Genomic DNA, 17699 nt, shown 5'->3' on the forward strand with positions numbered 1-17699 from the left:
GACCGAAAGGTCGAGCGTGAATCATATAGTAGATATGATCAACATAGTGATGTTCACCATTGAAAACTACTCCATCTCATGTGATGATCGGACATGGTTTAGTTGATTTGGATCACGTGATCACTTAGATGATTAGAGGGATGTCTATCTAAGTGGGAGTTCTTAAGTAATATGATTAATTGAACTTTAATTTATCATGAACTTAGTACCTGATAGTATTTTGCATGTCTATGTTGTTGTAGATAAATGGCCCGTGCTACTGTTCCATTGAATTTTAATGCGTTCCTAGAGAAAGCTAAGTTGAAAGATGATGGTAGCAACTACACGGACTGGGTCCGTAACTTGAGGATTATCCTCATTGTTGCACAGAAGAATTACGTCCTGGAAGCACCGCTGCGTGCTAGGCCTGCTGCAGATGCTACTGATGACGTTAAGAACGTCTGGCAGAACAAAGCTGATGACTACTCGATAGTTCAGTGTGCCATGCTTTACGGCTTAGAACCGGGACTTCAACAACGTTTGGAGCATATGAGATGTTCCAGGAGTTGAAGTTAATATTTCAAGCAAATGCCCGGATTGAGAGATATGAAGTCTCCAATAAGTTCTATAGCTGCAAGATGGAGGAGAATAGTTCTGTCAGTGAACATATACTCAGAATGTCTGGGTACCACAACCACTTGACTCAACTGGGAGTTAATCTTCCTGATGATAGTGTCATTGACAGAGTTCTTGAATCAATGCCACCAAGCTACAAAAGCTTTGTGATGAACTATAATATGCAAGGGATGGATAAGAGAATTCCCGAGCTCTTCGCGATGCTAAAAGTTGCGGAGGTAGAAATCAAGAAGGAGCATCAAGTGTTGATGGTCAACAAGACCACCATTTTCAAGAAGATGGGCAAAGGGAAGAAGGGGAACTTCAAGAAGAACAGCTTGCTCCTCAAGTGAAGAAGCCCAAGTCTAGACCTAAGCCTGAGACTGAGTGCTTCTACTGCAAAGGGACTGGTCACTGGAAGCGGAACTGCCCCAAGTATTTGGCGGATAATAAGGATGGCAAAGTGAAAGGTATATTTGATATACATGTTATTGATGTGTACTTAACTAATGCTCGCAGTAGTGCCTGGGTATTTTATACTGGTTCTGTTGCTCATATTTGCAACTCGAAATAGGGGCTACAGATTAAGCGAAGATTGGCTAAGGACGAGGTGATGATGCGTGTGGGAAATGGTTCCAAAGTCAATGTGATCGTGGTCGGCACGCTACCTCTACATCTACCTTCGGGATTAGTTTTAGACGTGAATAATTGTTATTTGGTGCCAGCGTTGAGCATGAACATTATATCTGGATCTTGTTTGATGCGAGACGGTTATTCATTTAAATCTGAGAATAATGGCTGTTCTATTTATATGAGTAATATCTTTTATGGTCATGCACCCTTGATGAGTGGTCTATTTTTGTTGAATCTCGATAGTAGTGATACACATATTCATAGTATTGAAGCCAAAAGATATAAGTTCAATAATGATAGTGCAACTTATTTGTGGCACTGCCGTTTAGGTCATATTGGTGTAAAGCGCATGAAGAAACTCCATGCTGATGGGCTTTTGGAATCACCTGATTATGAATCACTTGAAACTTGCGAACCATGCCTCATGGGCAAGATGACTAAGACTCTGTTCTCCGGAACTATGGAGCGAGCAACAGACTTGTTGGAAATAATACATACTGATGTATGCGGTTCAATGAGTCTTGATGCTCGCAGCGGGTATCGTTATTTTCTAACCTTCACAGATGATTTGAGCAGATATGGGTATATCTACTTGATGAAACTTAAGTCTGAAACATTTGAAAAGTTCAAAGAATTTCAGAGTGAAGTGGAAAATCATCGTAACAAGAAAATAAAGTTTCTATGATCTGATCGTGGAGGAGAATATTTGAGTTACGAGTTTGGTCTTCATTTGAAACAATGTGGAATAGTTTCGCAACTCACACCACCTGGAACACCACAGCGTAATGGTGTGTCCGAATGTCGTAACCGCACTTTATTAGATATGGTGTGATCTATGATGTCTCTTACTGATTTACCGCTATCGTTTTGGGGTTATGCTTTAGGGACGGCTGCATTCACGTTAAATAGGGCATCATCTAAATCCGTTGAGATGACACCTTATGAACTGTGGTTTGGCAAGAAACCCAAGTTGTCGTTTCTGAAAGTTTGGGGCTGCGATGCTTATGTGAAAAAGTTTCAACCTGATAAGCTCGAACCCAAATCGAACAAATGCGTCTTCATAGGATACCCAAAGGAGACTGTTGGGTACACCTTCTATCACAGATCCGAAGGCAAGATATTCGTTGCTAAGAATGGATCCTTTCTAGAGAAGGAGTTTCTCTCGAAAGAAGTGAGTGGGAGGAAAGTAGAACTTGATGAGGTAATTGTACCTTCTCCCGAATTGGAAAGTAGTTCATCACAGAAATCAGTTCCAGTGATTCCTACACCAATTAGTGAGGAAGCTAATGATAGTGATCATGAAACTTCAGATCAAGTTACTGCTGAACCTCGTAGGTCTACCAGAATAAGATCCGCACCAGAGTGGTACGGTAATCCTGTTCTGGACGTCATGTTACTAGACCATAACGAACCTACAAACTATGAGGAAGCGATGATGAGCCCAGATTCCGCGAAATGGCTTGAGGCCATGAAATCTGAGATGGGATCCATGTATGAGAACAAAGTGTGGAATTTGGTTGACTTGCCCGATGATCGGCAAGCCATCGAGAATAAATGGATCTTCAAGAAGAAGACTGACGCTGACGGTAATGTTACTGTCTACAAAGCTCGACTTGTTGTGAAAGGTTTTCGACAAGTTCAAGGAGTTGACTACGACGAGACTTTCTCGCCCGTAGCGATGCTTAAGTCTGTCCGAATCATGTTAGCAATTGCCGCATTTTATGATTATGAAATTTGGCAAATGGATGTCAAAACTGCATTCCTGAATGGATTTCTGGGAGAAGAGTTGTATATGATGCAACCAGAAGGTTTTGTCGATCCAAAGGATGCTAACAAAGTGTGCAAGCTCCAGCGATCTATTTATGGACTGGTGCAAGCCTCTCGGAGTTGGAATAAACATTTTGATAGTGTGATCAAAGCATATGGTTTTATACAGACTTTTGGAGAAGCCTGTATTTACAAGAAAGTGAGTGGGAGCTCTGTAGCATTTCTAATATTATATGTGGATGACATAGTGTTGATTGGAAATGATAAATAATTTCTGAGCATAAAAGGATACTTGAATAAAATCTTTTCAATGAAAGACCTCGGTGAAGCTGCTTATATATTGGGCATCAAGATCTATAGAGATAGATCAAGACGCTTAATTGGACTTTCACAAAGCACATACCTCGATAAGATTTTGAAGAAGTTCAAAATGGACCAGTCAAAGAAAGGGTTCTTGCCTGTGTTACAAGGTGTGAAGTTGAGTGAGACTCAATGCCCGACCACTGCAGAAGATAGAGAGAAAATGAAAGTCATTCCCTATGCTTCAGCCATAGGTTCTATCATGTATGCAATGTTGTGTACCAGACCTGATGTGTGCCTTGCTATAAGTATAGTAGGGAGGTACCAAAGTAATTCAGGAGTGGATCACTGGACAGCCGTCAAGAACATCCTGAAATACCTGAAAAGGACTAAGGATATGTTTCTTGTTTATGGAGGTGACAAAGACCTCGTCGTAAATGGTTACGTCGATGCAAGCTTTGACACTGATCCGGATGACTCTAAGTCGCAAACTAGATACGTGTTTATATTGAATGGTGGAGCTGTCAGTTGGTGCAGTTCTAAGCAGAGCGTCGTGGCGGGATCTACGTGTGAAGTGGAATACATAGCTGCTTCGGAAGCAGCAAATGAAGGAGTCTGGATGAAGGAGTTCATATCCGATATAGGTGTCATACCTAGTGCATCGGGTCCAATGAAAATCTTTTGTGACAATACTGGAGCAATTTCCTTGGCGAAGGAATCTAGATTTCACAAGAGAACCAAGCACATCAAGAGATGCTTCAATTCCATCCGTCATCAAGTGTCGGAAGGGGACATAGAGATTTGCAAGATACATACGGATCTGAATGTTGTAGACCCGTTAACTAAGCCTCTCTCACGAGCAAAACATGATCAGCACCAAGACTCCATGGGTGTTAGAATCATTACAATGTAACCTAGATTATTGACTCTAGTGCAAGTGGGAGACTGAAGGAAATATGCCCTAGAGGCAATAATAAAGTTGTTATTTATATTTCCTTATATCATGATAAATGTTTATTATTCATGCTAGAATTGTATTAACCGGAAACTTAGTACATGTGTGAATACGTAGACAAACAGAGTGTCACTAGTATGCCTCTACTTGACTAGCTCGTTGATCAAAGATGGTCAAGTTTCCTAGCCATTGACATGAGTTGTCATTTGATGAACGGGATCACATAATTATAGAATGATGTGATTGACATGACCCATCCATTAGCTTAGCACTATGATCGTTTAGTTTGTTGTTATTGCTTTATTCATAACTTATACATGTTCCTATGACTATGAGATTATGCAACTCCCGAATACCGGAGGAACACTTAGTGTGCTATCAAATGTCACAACGTAACTGGGTGATCATAAAGATGTTCTATAGGTGTTTCCGATGGTGTTTGTTGGGTTGGCATAGATCGAGATTAGGATTTGTCACTCCATGTTTTGGAGAGGTATCTCTGGGCCCTCTCGGTAATGCACATCACTATAAGCCTTGCAAGCAATGTGGCTAATGAGTTAATCACGGGATGATGCATTATCGAACGAGTAAAGAGACTTGCTGGTAACGAGATTGAACTAATTATTGAGATACCGACGATCGAATCTCGGGCAAGTACCATATCGATGACAAAGGGAACAACGTATGTTGTTATGCGGTTTGACCGATAAAGATCTTCGTAGAATATGTAGGAACCAATATGAGCATCCAGGTTCCGCTATTGGTTATTGATCGGAGATGAGTCTCGGTCATGTCTACATAGTTCTCGAACCCGTAGGGTCCGCACGCTTAACGTTCGATGACGATCGATATTATGAGTTTATGTGTTTTGATGTACCAAAGGTAGTTCAGAGTCCCGGATGTGATCACGGACATGACGAGGAGTCTCGAAATGGTCGAGACATAAAGATTGATATATTGGAGACTATATTCGGACACCGGAAATGTTCCAGAGAAGTTTCAGATAAAACGGGAGTGCCGAGGGTTACCGGAACCCCCCGGGGGAACTAATGGGCCACATGGGCCTTAGTGGGGAGAGAGAGGGGCGGCTAGGGCAGGCCGCACGCCTCCTCCCTCTTGGTCTGAATTGGACTAGGGAATGGGGGGGGGGGCTCGCTTTCCTTCTCCCTCTGTCCCTCTCCTTCCTCCCCCCTCTATTCCCTTGTTGGAAACCTACTAGGAATAGGATTCCTAGTAGGAATCCTACTTGGGGCGCGCCCTATGAGGGCTGGCCGGCCTTCCCCTTGCTCCTTTATATACGGGGGCAGGGGGCACCCTAGAACACACAAGTTGACAGTTGTCTTAGCCGTGTGCGGTGCCCCCTCCACAGATTTCCACCTCGGTCATATCGTTGCAGTGCTTAGGCAAAGCCCTGCGTCGGTAACTTCATCAACACCGTCATCACGCCGTCGTGCTGACGAAACTCTCCCTCGACCTCAGCTGGATCTAGAGTTCGTGGGACGTCACCGAGCTGAACGTGTGCAGATCACGGAGGTGCCATACCTTCGGTGCTAGGATCGGTCGGATCGTGAAGACGTACGACTACTTCAACTATGTTATCATAACGCTTCCGCTTTCGGTTTACGAGGGTACGTAGACAACACTCTCCCCTCTCGTTGCTATGCATCACCTAGATAGATGTTGCGTGATCGTAGGATTTTTTTTGAAATTACTGCGTTCCCTAACATCTTACATGATTATCTGCATCGACGTCGTAATCATAGAAGAACTCTGCGTTGATCTTTTGTATCTTCTCGAAGAAATCCAGAAGCTTCTTGGCGTCATCTTGAGACTCTTCTCTAGCAAACTTATGTTTCCTGCATTTCAAACGTAATGCAAACTCATCTTATCAAACAAGAAATAATTACCCACAGAATGCTCAAGCGATATGTTCTGTGACGTGCTTACTTGTTGACCCAGTCGCGGCTAGTATGACCCATGAACTGCAGACCATCGGACATACGCGCGTACGTTGACATCATCTGTGTGTGTGATTGTCCAGCTGCATGTCCTTCACCAACTGTCAATCAAAGGATCATCTCTTTTGTGTGAGTGCATGTGCAAAAGCATCCTGGGGCTTTCTAGCATCTTGTGATTGTGGTTAAGCTCAACTGTTTGTATCACAAAACTCTCATTCTTCCTCTCTTTGACTCTAATTCTTGCCTTGCATCCAATCCTTTTTGATGTCTTCTCACGTTTCCGATCATAATCTGCCACAGTCTGCTTGCACGTCCCTTCTCTTGTGCAGACAATGTAGGCATTTGTCTTGTGTTTCGCCTTCTTGCATATGCCAAACCCTGCATATCTTGGATAAGTGTTGTAAAAGTCCCATGCATTGTCGTACGAGGTGAACTTCATTCCAGGAACAAGTATGAGGTTTGGCGGCATGTTTTTATCCTGCATCAAGTGCAATGCTCTATGAGACAAAGTGTATTGTTCTATTTAAATACGAGGACTGCATACGAGTTAAGAAAGCACTGCAATGTTACTATGTTTTCGGAAGAGTCGACTGTATTAGATGTTAGGCCAAACTTCACAGAAAATGTCAGTGCACTGCAATTCTATCTGAATGGACAACAAATATTATTATTTTTCAGGACATAAACTTACATGTGTGTAATGTCGTTCATCCGATGCCGTTTGCAGCTCGCCGAGTTGTATTGGACATGATAGAGTTATAGCAGATATGTGTAGTTGAGGATCACACAGTGGCAATAGTAGGAGGACTTGTACCCGCCATTGACTTCTGACCGAGGCACCCTTGGTGGTCACAGTGTTGAACTTGATGCAACAGGTGCACTTGGAGCTATGTTTTTCGGTGCAGCATGTGCATGTCGAGCTCTATTTTGTCGTGCAGTAGGTGCACACTGAGCTTTGTTTTGTGGTGCAGCAGGTGGACGCGGTGGTAATCCAGTGTTGTGGTGATGTCTCACTGGATTGGTTTGAAATTGTTGGAGCGGCGACACATCATCATAATCATCATCTTCTGCAACATCATGGTCAACAACATCATTGTTGTCTGTTTGGACATGCTGTCCAAATGTAGTGAACTCGTGCTTGTACTCTGGGATGAGAAATTTTATTGGCTCATCTTCATCGTCATCATCTTCATCATCCTGTTGGTGAGTGCCCTCCCACATGAAGATGACATCGTCGCCATCTTCGACTACCTCTTCTTCATGGAAAAAATCTTCTTTCGAAGAGTATTGCACCATGTTTGTTGTTGTGAAGAATCCTCGAGGAATCTCATGGGTAACCGAGCCAGTGTCTCTTCCGGAAAAGCTTCGACTCTTCCGAAAGTTGATGGTCCATGGTTTGTCAATTATGCGCGGCATTTTGTTTCTGCTCAACGTCATTTCCTGCACAAAACGGCCGAGCTGCATTGTCAGGTAAAATGAACTGAATCATACGAACTGCATTGTGTTTAAAAGGGTACTGCGAATTTTGTTCTCATTTTTCAAAAAATGTCTAGAATTTCCAAATGTGTTCTAATGTTTCAAAAATTGTTAGTGTTTTTGATAAAATGTTCTCATTTTTAAAAAAATGTTCATATATCATAAGATGTTCACATATTCAAAAGATGTTCGCGTTTTACAAAAATGTTCATGATTTCAAAGCATGTTCCTGTTTTCTATTTTTGTTTGGAATTAGAAAGTTTTTTCCGTACATTTTTTTCATAGATTAAAAAATGTTCGAGATTTAAAAATTTGTTCAAGTTTTAAAATAACGTGGAGTAAAAAATGTTTTGAATTACAAAATTATTTCGTTTATGTAATAATATTCGGCATTTCATTGTTTTCCTAATTTTTCATGAAACATTAAAAAATGTGTAAAGTTTGTTTTAAATGTGCCGCTTCGTTGAGATTTAAAAAATAAATCGCGCTTTCCTTATAGCAGCAACAACCGTCATCTCCAGTGACTTGTGTCACACGAAATCAAAAGTCGCGAGTTCGATCCCAGGCAGCGCCTCTCTGGTTTCGGTTATTTTTTACGTCGCGCTCTCCTTCCTTTCCTCTTAGTGGGCCGGCTCAGTCGCTGGTCACTCTGTGCGTCTGCGCGCTGTTGGACGCATATAGTCGCCGCAGTGCTTTTCCGCAAAGACTATTTATCGCATTAAGTGATTGTCGCGGGATGTCGCACTGAAGCGTTTTGTGTAATCGGGCTGGCCCATGTTCACGCAGAAAAGGAAAAATAACATACGGGAGAAGCAGGATTCGATACCTAATCTTCTTGGGAGATCTAGCTCTGCTAGCCACTCCAACCAAGTCGGGCTCATGATAATAATGAGAAGCGTTTTGTAGTTGAGGCGAGTTAAGCCGGGTTTCCATTTGTTTTTACGTTTTTTTTTTCGTTTTTCTCTTTGCTTTCTTTTGTTTTTTTCTTCGCCGGGTTTTTGTTTCTTTTTCGGTTTTCCTTCAAATGTTTGTTCAAAATTTTGTCAAATACTTGTTCAACATTTTCTTAAATACTTGTGCACCCTTTTTCAAATACTTGCACACAATTTTTTCAAATGCTTGTTCAACACTTTTCAAACAACTATTCAACACTTTTTAAATACTTATTCAACATTTTTATATACATGATCAACATTTTTTCAAATACTTGTCAACATTTTTTTCAAACACATGGTCAACATTTTTCAAAAGTTTGTTTAACATTTTTCAAATACTTGTTAAACATCTTTGTATACATGATCAATATTTTTTCAAATACTTGTACAATAGTTTTTAAATACGTGTTCACCGTTTTTAAAATACTTGTTCAACATTTTTATATACATGATCAACCTTTTTAAATACTTGTACAATAGTTTTTCAAATATGTGTTCAATATTTTTCAAATACTTGTTCAATATTTTTTAAATACTTGTTCAACATTTTTCAAATCGTTTTTCTACATTTTTAAATACTCTTTCAATATTTTTCAAAACTACAAATATAAAAGCAAAAAAGACAATAGAAAACGTAAAACAAAACTGAGAATGTGCTCAACAGCGAACCTGGGCCGGCCCATGTGCACTGCCTCTCTCCTCGACGCGAGCGCTCCCCAGGTCTCGCTGAACGCGAGGAATAGAAGGCCGCGGTGCTTTTCGAGGTAGAAGATAGACTTGCATCGCCACCGTGGGCCGGCTGCGGCCCACGGTGGAGGACCAAGGTCCAGCCCAAACTAGCGGTTAAAGGGAACATAACCCTAGCAACGATGGGGCTACCCAGTCTCCCTACCCACCGCTCATTCTCGCAATAGGAGGAGCTGAGGCGGCTGGTTTCTCCCCTTTCGCTCCAGCTGCAATCTCATCTCGATCTCCGACCCTGATCGTCCCCAACCTCCCCCCTCCCCACACAAATCCATCCACATACCCAAGGCGGAGAGGAGAGCCAACCGATCTAGGATCCATCCACACACCGGAGAGGAAGAGCTTGACGGCTCTCGATCTGGAATCCATGGACAGCGAGCTGGCTGATTTTGCTGCTTCTTACCTCGGCGAGGAGGAAGCCGTCAAGAAGCCTGACAGCAGTCCATCCGCAGGAGAGCGGAAGGTATTGATTTTACGCAGGTCCCCAATCACACAGGATCCCCCATTCCTGAATCCCCCTGCTTATGGCTACCCGGACGGCGGTGGCGACCAGCCAAGCTTCGTCCTCATCGAGCCACACGCCTACTTTGCCGACCGCCTCAACGCCACCACCGCCGACTGCGGCTTGGAGGGTCTCGGTCTCCGGGGGAAAATCAAGGTCACCTTCTGCACCGCCCAACCGCCGCAAGTCTCCTACCTCTGCGTCCATGCCACCGACTACGACCACACCGCCTTCGCCTACCCGCCTCACATAGTCGCCACAGAGACTGAGGGCGGCCTCGTCCTTCTATCCGTCGTAGTCGGTGGCCGCCCATCCTATGCCTCGCTTCGCCTCAAACAACACTACTTTGTCTACAACGCAAGCGTCCCTGAGCTCAAGCACATCAAGCAGCCGGGCGACGACCACCCAGTCAACGATCACTCCTTTGCCATTGTGAGCAATGGCAAACCTGACTGCACCTTCGTCCTTGCCGCACAAGCTGATAGGTTTGGGCATGGCAATCCTTCTCACCTCTGCCTGTATCAATCTGGTACCAACTCCTGGAGCAAAGTGCTGGTGAATGTCGATTCAGTCCCCTACCAGCTCACCACATACAAGGCAATCACCATAAAAGGAGATTTAGGCCTAGTAGCCTGGGTCGATCTCTCACATATGATCACCTTCTGCAACGTGCTGGACAAAAGCCCCATCGCTGCCTAAGCTGAACGTCCATGAAGGTGTCACAGCTCAGCCAACCTTGTCGACTCTCGACATTGGCCTGCCCAAGCTGAGTCTCCAAGATGATTGCATTCTTTACCTCCTAGCCAAGATTGACTATCGTGACAAGGAACACACAGCATGGGTGCTTGCTGTTGACATGAAGAACAAGACTGTCCAGAGAGTGGCCGAGTTTAGCCCCAAAAGGTCTATCGCCTTGTCCACCGGCTACGATTCAAGTAGGATCTCCAAATATCTCAAAGTTGGTCCAGGTAACTGTTTCCACCGCTGCCTTACCATCTGCCACTTCCAGTGCATGCTGAATTACATTGCCAGATTAATGCAAGTTCTTCTTGGTGGAGGGGGTATCATCATATCACACACATAGACAGTGTAGGGTGGGTTTAGTACGAAATAAGATATGCTAGGTTAATCATACCGTTCATCTCAAAGACAGGTTTAGGATCGGTGACGTTTGGTGCTATGGATTTGGGAAGAACCTGGTGAGGTGTTGAACACATCATATTATAGATACACAACACCGACAACACATGAGTGTAACATGTGGTGGAAGCAGATATACGGCCAATACTCAAGTCAAATGCTAGCATTTTGGATACCACAGTTCCTATTGTTGTGGTAAAATTCTCACCGGAACAATTAACTTTTCCTGTCACACATTTCACCTTGGGTGTTGCTGCATTCTACTACTATAAACTACTCCCTCCGGCCCATAATACAAGATGTTAACATATTATATTATGGGACGGAGGTAGTATTTACTTATAGAGCGCTACATCTTGTAAACAAGTTTGGCCTTTTTCAGCAGTCCGTTTCACAAGGAAGTCTAAAGTAGTGGTTATATATACTAGATGACCTGGTTGCGCCAATGGCGCAAGAAGCCAATTAGAAGCGATGTTAGTAGTGAATAAGTAGGAGACGTGAATTGAAAGATGATGCAATGTGGATTGTATTACAGATAGTAGAATGTATCAAACCGGTGAGCGCAAGAAGCTAAATAAAACCAAGAATTATTGTATCGATGGCCATTTTATGTGCACAAAGATCATTTCATTATTGGCCAAAGAGAAACAAATATGTTGGCCAAAGAGAAAACAAATATGTTCATGCCATATTGTTCGAAGCCACTCTCAATAAAATAGCATCCAGTATGACATGAACCGTTTTGAATAATTTGGAATCATAGATATCTAAACAAGCAACATACACCTTCAGGACCTGATGCATAAGAAATGGCCTCTTAAGAACCATATCCATTCAAGTAGGCTGTAAAGGGAAAGAAAGATAAAGATAAACGGTTAACAATGTTGATAGCATGAAGCAAGACATATGGAAACTGAAGCAAATGTGTCACGGGTTGCAGAAAAGTATTTCAACCATGAAGATGGGTACAAAAGCTAATATCGCGTTTATCATTACACATCTGATTATAAGTATAAATAAGTGAAGCATTCATTGGTGTACAATATTAGCATGTAGGCCTAGGATATGGTCCCATTCTTAGTCCATCTGGAGCAGCCACTATAGTTATTATCTCTGGCATATCTTGGTTTTCAGACCATCTGCAGATGCCCATATAGTTAAAAGGCCAAATGGCACAAAACACAAATTCAGATGAGGAGATTAGCAAATAAATGCTTAGCATTACAGATAGTACATAGTAACAATCAAATTTTTGCTACTGAAGTGCATGTCCTTTTCTCTGAAATCAACGGTTGGGTGGAACATATATATTCACGAAGTATATCCCCTCTTCTCAGACCAAGACGGCACAATGAGGTATCATGTGTTTCCTAATTACACTGTAACCTGAAATCTGTGTGCATACGTGCATGGGCATATCCATTTATTCCTAATAGGAAAATATGCCAAACCATCGGTCACTTTCTCTTTTGAACTGGAAAGACCAATCACTTGGCTAATATGCATGCAGACACCTCTAATCTAAATAGAGGAACTGAAAAATCAATCACTATGATTTTATTAACTATATACATATACATTCCAGTCAAGCGCCTTTCTAGAAAGTGACATGCTTAGCTGTGATTTTCTTAAATATGCGCCGCCAAATATTGAAAGGTAGAATAATATCATCATCCTTTTAGTTCCCATCCATATGGAGGAGCATAAAGATAGCAAAAATGTTAGTACTGTATGCACCTTTTACTAAAGTATCACCTTCATGGCTAGCAAGAAAAAAAGGAGCTTGAAAGTTCTGAATCTTCTGTTGCTCACAACAATGGTGTGAACTAATTGGATAAGAATATAACAAATATTTTCTATCTTCATCTGCAGAGAGAGAACATATTCACATGATAAATTAGCAGCCAATTGTCCAAACTTAAATACAGACTGCAATGCGAAGAACCGCCCACCTAATCATTGCCAACTACATCACCAGCAGTATATTGAGAGAAATCATCAAATCTGGGCAGAACAAAAGGTCCCCATGTAGCTACCTTAATTAGTATAAGTCCAATATTGTTTCCAAAAAGAAACATGATTTACAGTTTAGTAGGACCGATAAGGATTCAAGATTATAAAAGGAGCTGGGATACACATTCTTATTAAAGTTATTGGTTCAAATCTGTGTAGCTTTCAGGGGGCTACCAATCAATCCATATGTCCATCCCTACAATACTTTCAGGAGGGTACCACTCAATCCATTTGAAGAGCTAGCATACCTGCAGATGGGTTGGTGATGGTGAGGTCGCCAGCAAGTAGACCTTGCTGCAGAGGACACTGCCTCCCCCACGCTGTACTTCGTCAAACATACATGGTTAAGGCCTGAACCATGTTCTTTGAATGAGCGTACACATTTGAGTTATCTTAGCTGCTCAAGGCCTGAACCAAACAGTGATTGCCACTATTAATCCATACATACAACAATAATCATAGCTCGAGTGCTTAGCTGCGTACCACCCATGTACATGGTTAGAAAACTGCAATGCTTACAGTTTTAAGGACCCCTCACCCATATATAAGGAAATGAACCTTCAGAATGTGATATTACTTGTTTCTTTTCTCAGTAAAACAACTCATGGCTTTTCTCTGGAGGAGGAAGGGAGGAGGAGGTGGCGGCTAGGAGGGAGGTCGAGGAGGAGGGACGGTCGCGTGCTGTCGTGGGCGTGGGTGGGGAAGCTAGGTTTTTACTCGCTGCCCACTCGCTGCACTATTCATAGCCTACATGGATGGCTTGGTTCTACCTAGCACCCCTTTTAAATTGTTACAAAGACTACATTGCCTAGCACGATTCAGAATCCAAACAAAATAATGTTGAAATTCACCATCAAATGTAAAATTTCTGATGGTTACCAGAATGAAAACATCATATAATGCATCTTCTGTAAAGCAAAGAAACCACACATATATTTTTTTTCTTTGAAACTAAATGATCCTTAGCACCAGCCCAAAACAACATTCTACTATCAAAATCCCCAATTAGCAAAAGAAACATTCGCACCACATTTTTACTACCTATACAAACATGCCTTGCCAAAGTTGGAACATAAATAAAGCAAAAGTGTTTTTCTCTGACTCACACACACCTTTCAACTGCGGAGAAGAAGGGTGATGCCTCAAAGAACTTCCAAAGATCCTAAAACCTCCAATTTTCTGGACCAAATGAAGAAACATTAACTGATTAAAATCCTATTTAAAAAATTCCTAGCTAATTATTAGATCATGAATAAGATTGTAACATCCTGGGTGCCAACAATCACCGAGGAAAAATTACCTGAACTGACCATACATAGTCTGTGAAGCAAGAGTGATCATGTGGTTGCTGGAGCTCCTTGGCAGCGGTGGTGGCTGATGCTCCTGTACCACACTGACAGCTCGAACACCCAGGCGTAGCCGAGGGAGCGCCGCTGCTCTAGCACAAGCACACGTTAAAAGGGTAAACTCAAATCCCTAACAATAACTTTCTTTTAGCACAAACTAAGAGGGGACTGAATTGGAACAAACTGAAAGTGGCTGGAAGAGGTAAATCACCCTGGACCGACGCTTAGATCGCCAGAATTAGAATACTTCACTGATTTGTAAGAGGAGCCGTGATCCTTTTGCTTTGATATCCAATTGCTTCTTTCCAACATCATATTCATGTTTATTAGTTAGTGATCGACACATTACAGGTTGGATGTTCCTTCCTAAGTTGAGAATTTCATACCTCTTCCCTGAAATAACACAACAGATCAATATTTAGGTGAGGCTATTACTTACAGTTTCACAATTTGATATTTTTTCCTATTTATGTTATCTAATATTGCATTTGAAGAAGTTAAAAGTCAAGATGATATCTAGAATGGTGCAGACCTGACAGTAAGCTAATAGTGCAATCTCAAAATTTCAAGCAAAGTAACATCACTCAAACGGAAAACGGGTAATATAAATAGAGCTTGGTCAGTGCACCCATGTAGTCCGCTAACTGCGTTAGTCATTTTTTTTTACTAATTGCAGAAACCCACCTAATGTGGATTGTTCAGATAGTCCATATCAGCAGCACTACTTCATTCATCAAGAGAAGCTAGTATAGAGCCATTATGCCTCCATGAAGTTTGCACCTGGCATCCTGGTAGCAACCAAGACTGGAAGTGACACCGACATTGACCGAGAAGCATTCAAGATTATAAAAGGAGTTGGGATATACATTTTTATTGAAGTTCTTGGCTGCTGAGATGTGTATCTTTCAGGAGGGTACCACTCAATCCATATGTCCATCCCTACAATACTGCAGCAGAAAGACAAAATTTAAAACTACATCTCATTGGCTACTCTCCAGATTTGAGCGTCACCTTTTGTGCATTCGCATCAAAGAAGAGAAGAGTAGGAGCTAGCATACCTGCCAATGGGCTGATGATGGTGAAGTAGCCCGCAATTACACACAACTCTGACACGGGAAGCCGGCTCCTCCGCGCTGCTGAGATATGGGAAACAATGGACTAATAAGTCTCAATGGACGACTACTATTTTTGAGCAGGTTTGCAGAGAGAAAGACGAACTTGGTTTGACATGTGCTTTTCTTGAACAGTTCTACGCGGGGAATGAAGGTACTCGAGTGGTTTGCGATGCTTATGGCAGCGCTAGGACTGCACAGGGAAAATTAAGAAGGATTTAAAGGCAGGCATAAAGAACCCATATATAATACAAACTGAGACACATGGTTACCATTGGCATCTTCAGTGGCATCTGGTTCTTCTTCTTTAACTGTCACTTTCTGCAAGCAAGTAGTAAAGTTGTCAACATGATATATTTCTTGGGTGTTTTAGCTGGGATGGTTAATCGGAAAGCATGAGTATATTTATAAATCTGAAACTTGCTCATGTGATTTTGAATCACAAGTTTTATAATTAAGCACAGGTTCACATTATCTAGAGACTCAGAGTTAGATTTTAGGCTATATCTATGGCACACAGTACTGTATCTTGGATGCCTAGGACTATTATTTTGTGTATTTCCATTGAACATATCTATTTGTGCAGACTTTTTGTACATATGTATTTGTTCACCAACCATTTATTTTCTGTTGAAACGAAGGTAATACTTGATTATTAATTTTTCAAATCTATATCATTGTTTTGCTGCAACATAATATAGTGAGGCATCGCTAGCTAGATACCTAATTCGCATATCAACAGGGATAAAGGGGAGGATGGTAGGAAGGCTAGAGATTGCAATTAGCCGCATCAAATACATCAGCGTACATGTTCCTGCCAGTGGCCTACCAAGGAAAGTGAAGACAAACCTGAGTTGGAACAGGTTGCAGGTTGGAGTCGGTACGGTGGCGGCCTCTCGCAAGGAGATCCCTGAATCGAATCCCCGTGCGCCCATGCTCGCTTGAGGAGGCGGATCCACCACTCCTCTCCCCCGGACTGGGAGGAAGAAGATGCGGCAGGTCGAGGCCCGGCCATGGAAGGAGAACCGCCTGGTTCCTCTTGCCCGCCTCCCGATCTGTCGCCTCCTCGTCCACATCGCTGGTCTGGCTGTGCTGGTTGGATGAGGAGGCAGGAGAGGTGGAGGTGGGGGAGACAGGCGGCTGAGAGGGAGGGGGGAAGCGGCGGCGGCGGCGGCGGCGGCGGCATGGAGAAGAGGATCGGGATGGGATGAGACGAGGGAGAGAAAGGGGGTGACGAGGGAGATATTTCTGTCGACCCACGTTCGATCCGCCCAATGCGCCGCTCGCCGCAGCGCACCGCTTTTCTCACCAAAAACGCACGCAAAATAGACCACATAGCTGGGCCCGTCGGGGAAGTAGGCCCACCAGTCATTCAATGGAGTGCAAAAGCACAATGTGGAAAGAAAACAACCGGTGGATTTTTGACAGCAGCGTGAAAAGTACTCACCGTGATAGATCGTGTGAACAGAATCCCTCGCCCGACGCCATAGCGCTAGAATGGCGGGTAGGGTAGCAGGGTTTATATGTTCAATTAGAGCCGTGCTACGAAGTTGTGCATGGATTAGCTTTTTGTTTCTTCCAAACTATTACTGAAACATGCTAAATTTGGCATGGCAGGTAAAGGCGTGAATACGGAAATGACCTGTGATCCCCCCCTTGCAAGAAGCTGAGCTGGGACCGGAGAGGATGTCATTCTGATAGTGGAAGGAGTTTACATGTGAGATGAACTGGACTATATGATCTGAGAATAATGCCTATGTGTCGATGGAGGGGGTAGTGGATTATGGATGATCATCTATCTGGACTGTCTTTCATTTGTCTGTTAATTTTAGGATTATGAATACTCTCAAGGATTCCTCACCTTGTTTTATTATATGTATCCATCTTGTCTCACCACCTATTCTTATCGCTTATCTGCAATAAGAACTTTCCATGAACTAGTATATTATGTCAGTTGTACTGCCCTCTGTATTGACTGCATGCTGCTTTCTTTTGTTGGCATCATAACTTCTTTGAGTTACCATGTGTCTGGTTATGTTTGACCCAAAACTATACTTGGGTGGGTGGTGTGGATTTTATCAAAAAACAGGCCGACAGGTGAGCGAGCCATGCGGGAAGGCTTTATTGTGATATGATAATTGTTTATTTCTTCCTGTAATAATGTCTGCTTTTTGTTCCCCCCCTTTACTAGATGACCCTGGACGACTTGCTAAATCAGTGCATT

General features: G+C 42.6%; 1 protein-coding gene and 2 long non-coding RNA genes across 5 annotated transcripts; 1 reads left to right on the plus strand and 2 right to left on the minus strand.

The window, feature by feature from the left end:
• The first annotated feature begins 9495 nt into the window (after positions 1–9495).
• Positions 9496–17446, plus strand: LOC123096392 (uncharacterized). 3 transcript variants are annotated; one of them, XM_044518129.1, is made up of 3 exons: positions 9496–10832; positions 15040–15559; positions 17093–17446. In XM_044518129.1, the coding sequence occupies exon 1, from the start codon at positions 9730–9732 to the stop codon at positions 10561–10563; it is 834 nt and encodes a 277-aa protein (XP_044374064.1). In that variant the 5' UTR covers positions 9496–9729; the 3' UTR covers positions 10564–10832; positions 15040–15559; positions 17093–17446. The 3 variants fall into 3 exon arrangements, with proteins under 3 accessions (XP_044374064.1, XP_044374062.1, XP_044374063.1); XM_044518127.1 differs by lacking the exon at positions 15040–15559; XM_044518128.1 differs by lacking the exon at positions 17093–17446 and having other exon boundaries at positions 15040–16060.
• Positions 11919–13345, minus strand: LOC123096394 (uncharacterized). Its single transcript, XR_006446586.1, has 3 exons — positions 13266–13345; positions 12742–12870; positions 11919–12143 (listed from the first exon to the last, which is right to left on the minus strand). It is a non-coding gene; the product is annotated as an uncharacterized lncRNA (long non-coding RNA).
• On the minus strand, positions 14073–15665 carry LOC123096393 (uncharacterized). Its single transcript, XR_006446585.1, has 6 exons — positions 15582–15665; positions 15422–15499; positions 15230–15310; positions 14575–14756; positions 14318–14450; positions 14073–14196 (listed from the first exon to the last, which is right to left on the minus strand). It is a non-coding gene; the product is annotated as an uncharacterized lncRNA (long non-coding RNA).
• Positions 17447–17699: the final 253 nt, after the last annotated feature.

This window comes from Triticum aestivum, chromosome 4D (assembly GCF_018294505.1).
Source record: "Triticum aestivum cultivar Chinese Spring chromosome 4D, IWGSC CS RefSeq v2.1, whole genome shotgun sequence".
NCBI classification, from domain to species: Eukaryota; Viridiplantae; Streptophyta; class Magnoliopsida; order Poales; family Poaceae; genus Triticum; species Triticum aestivum.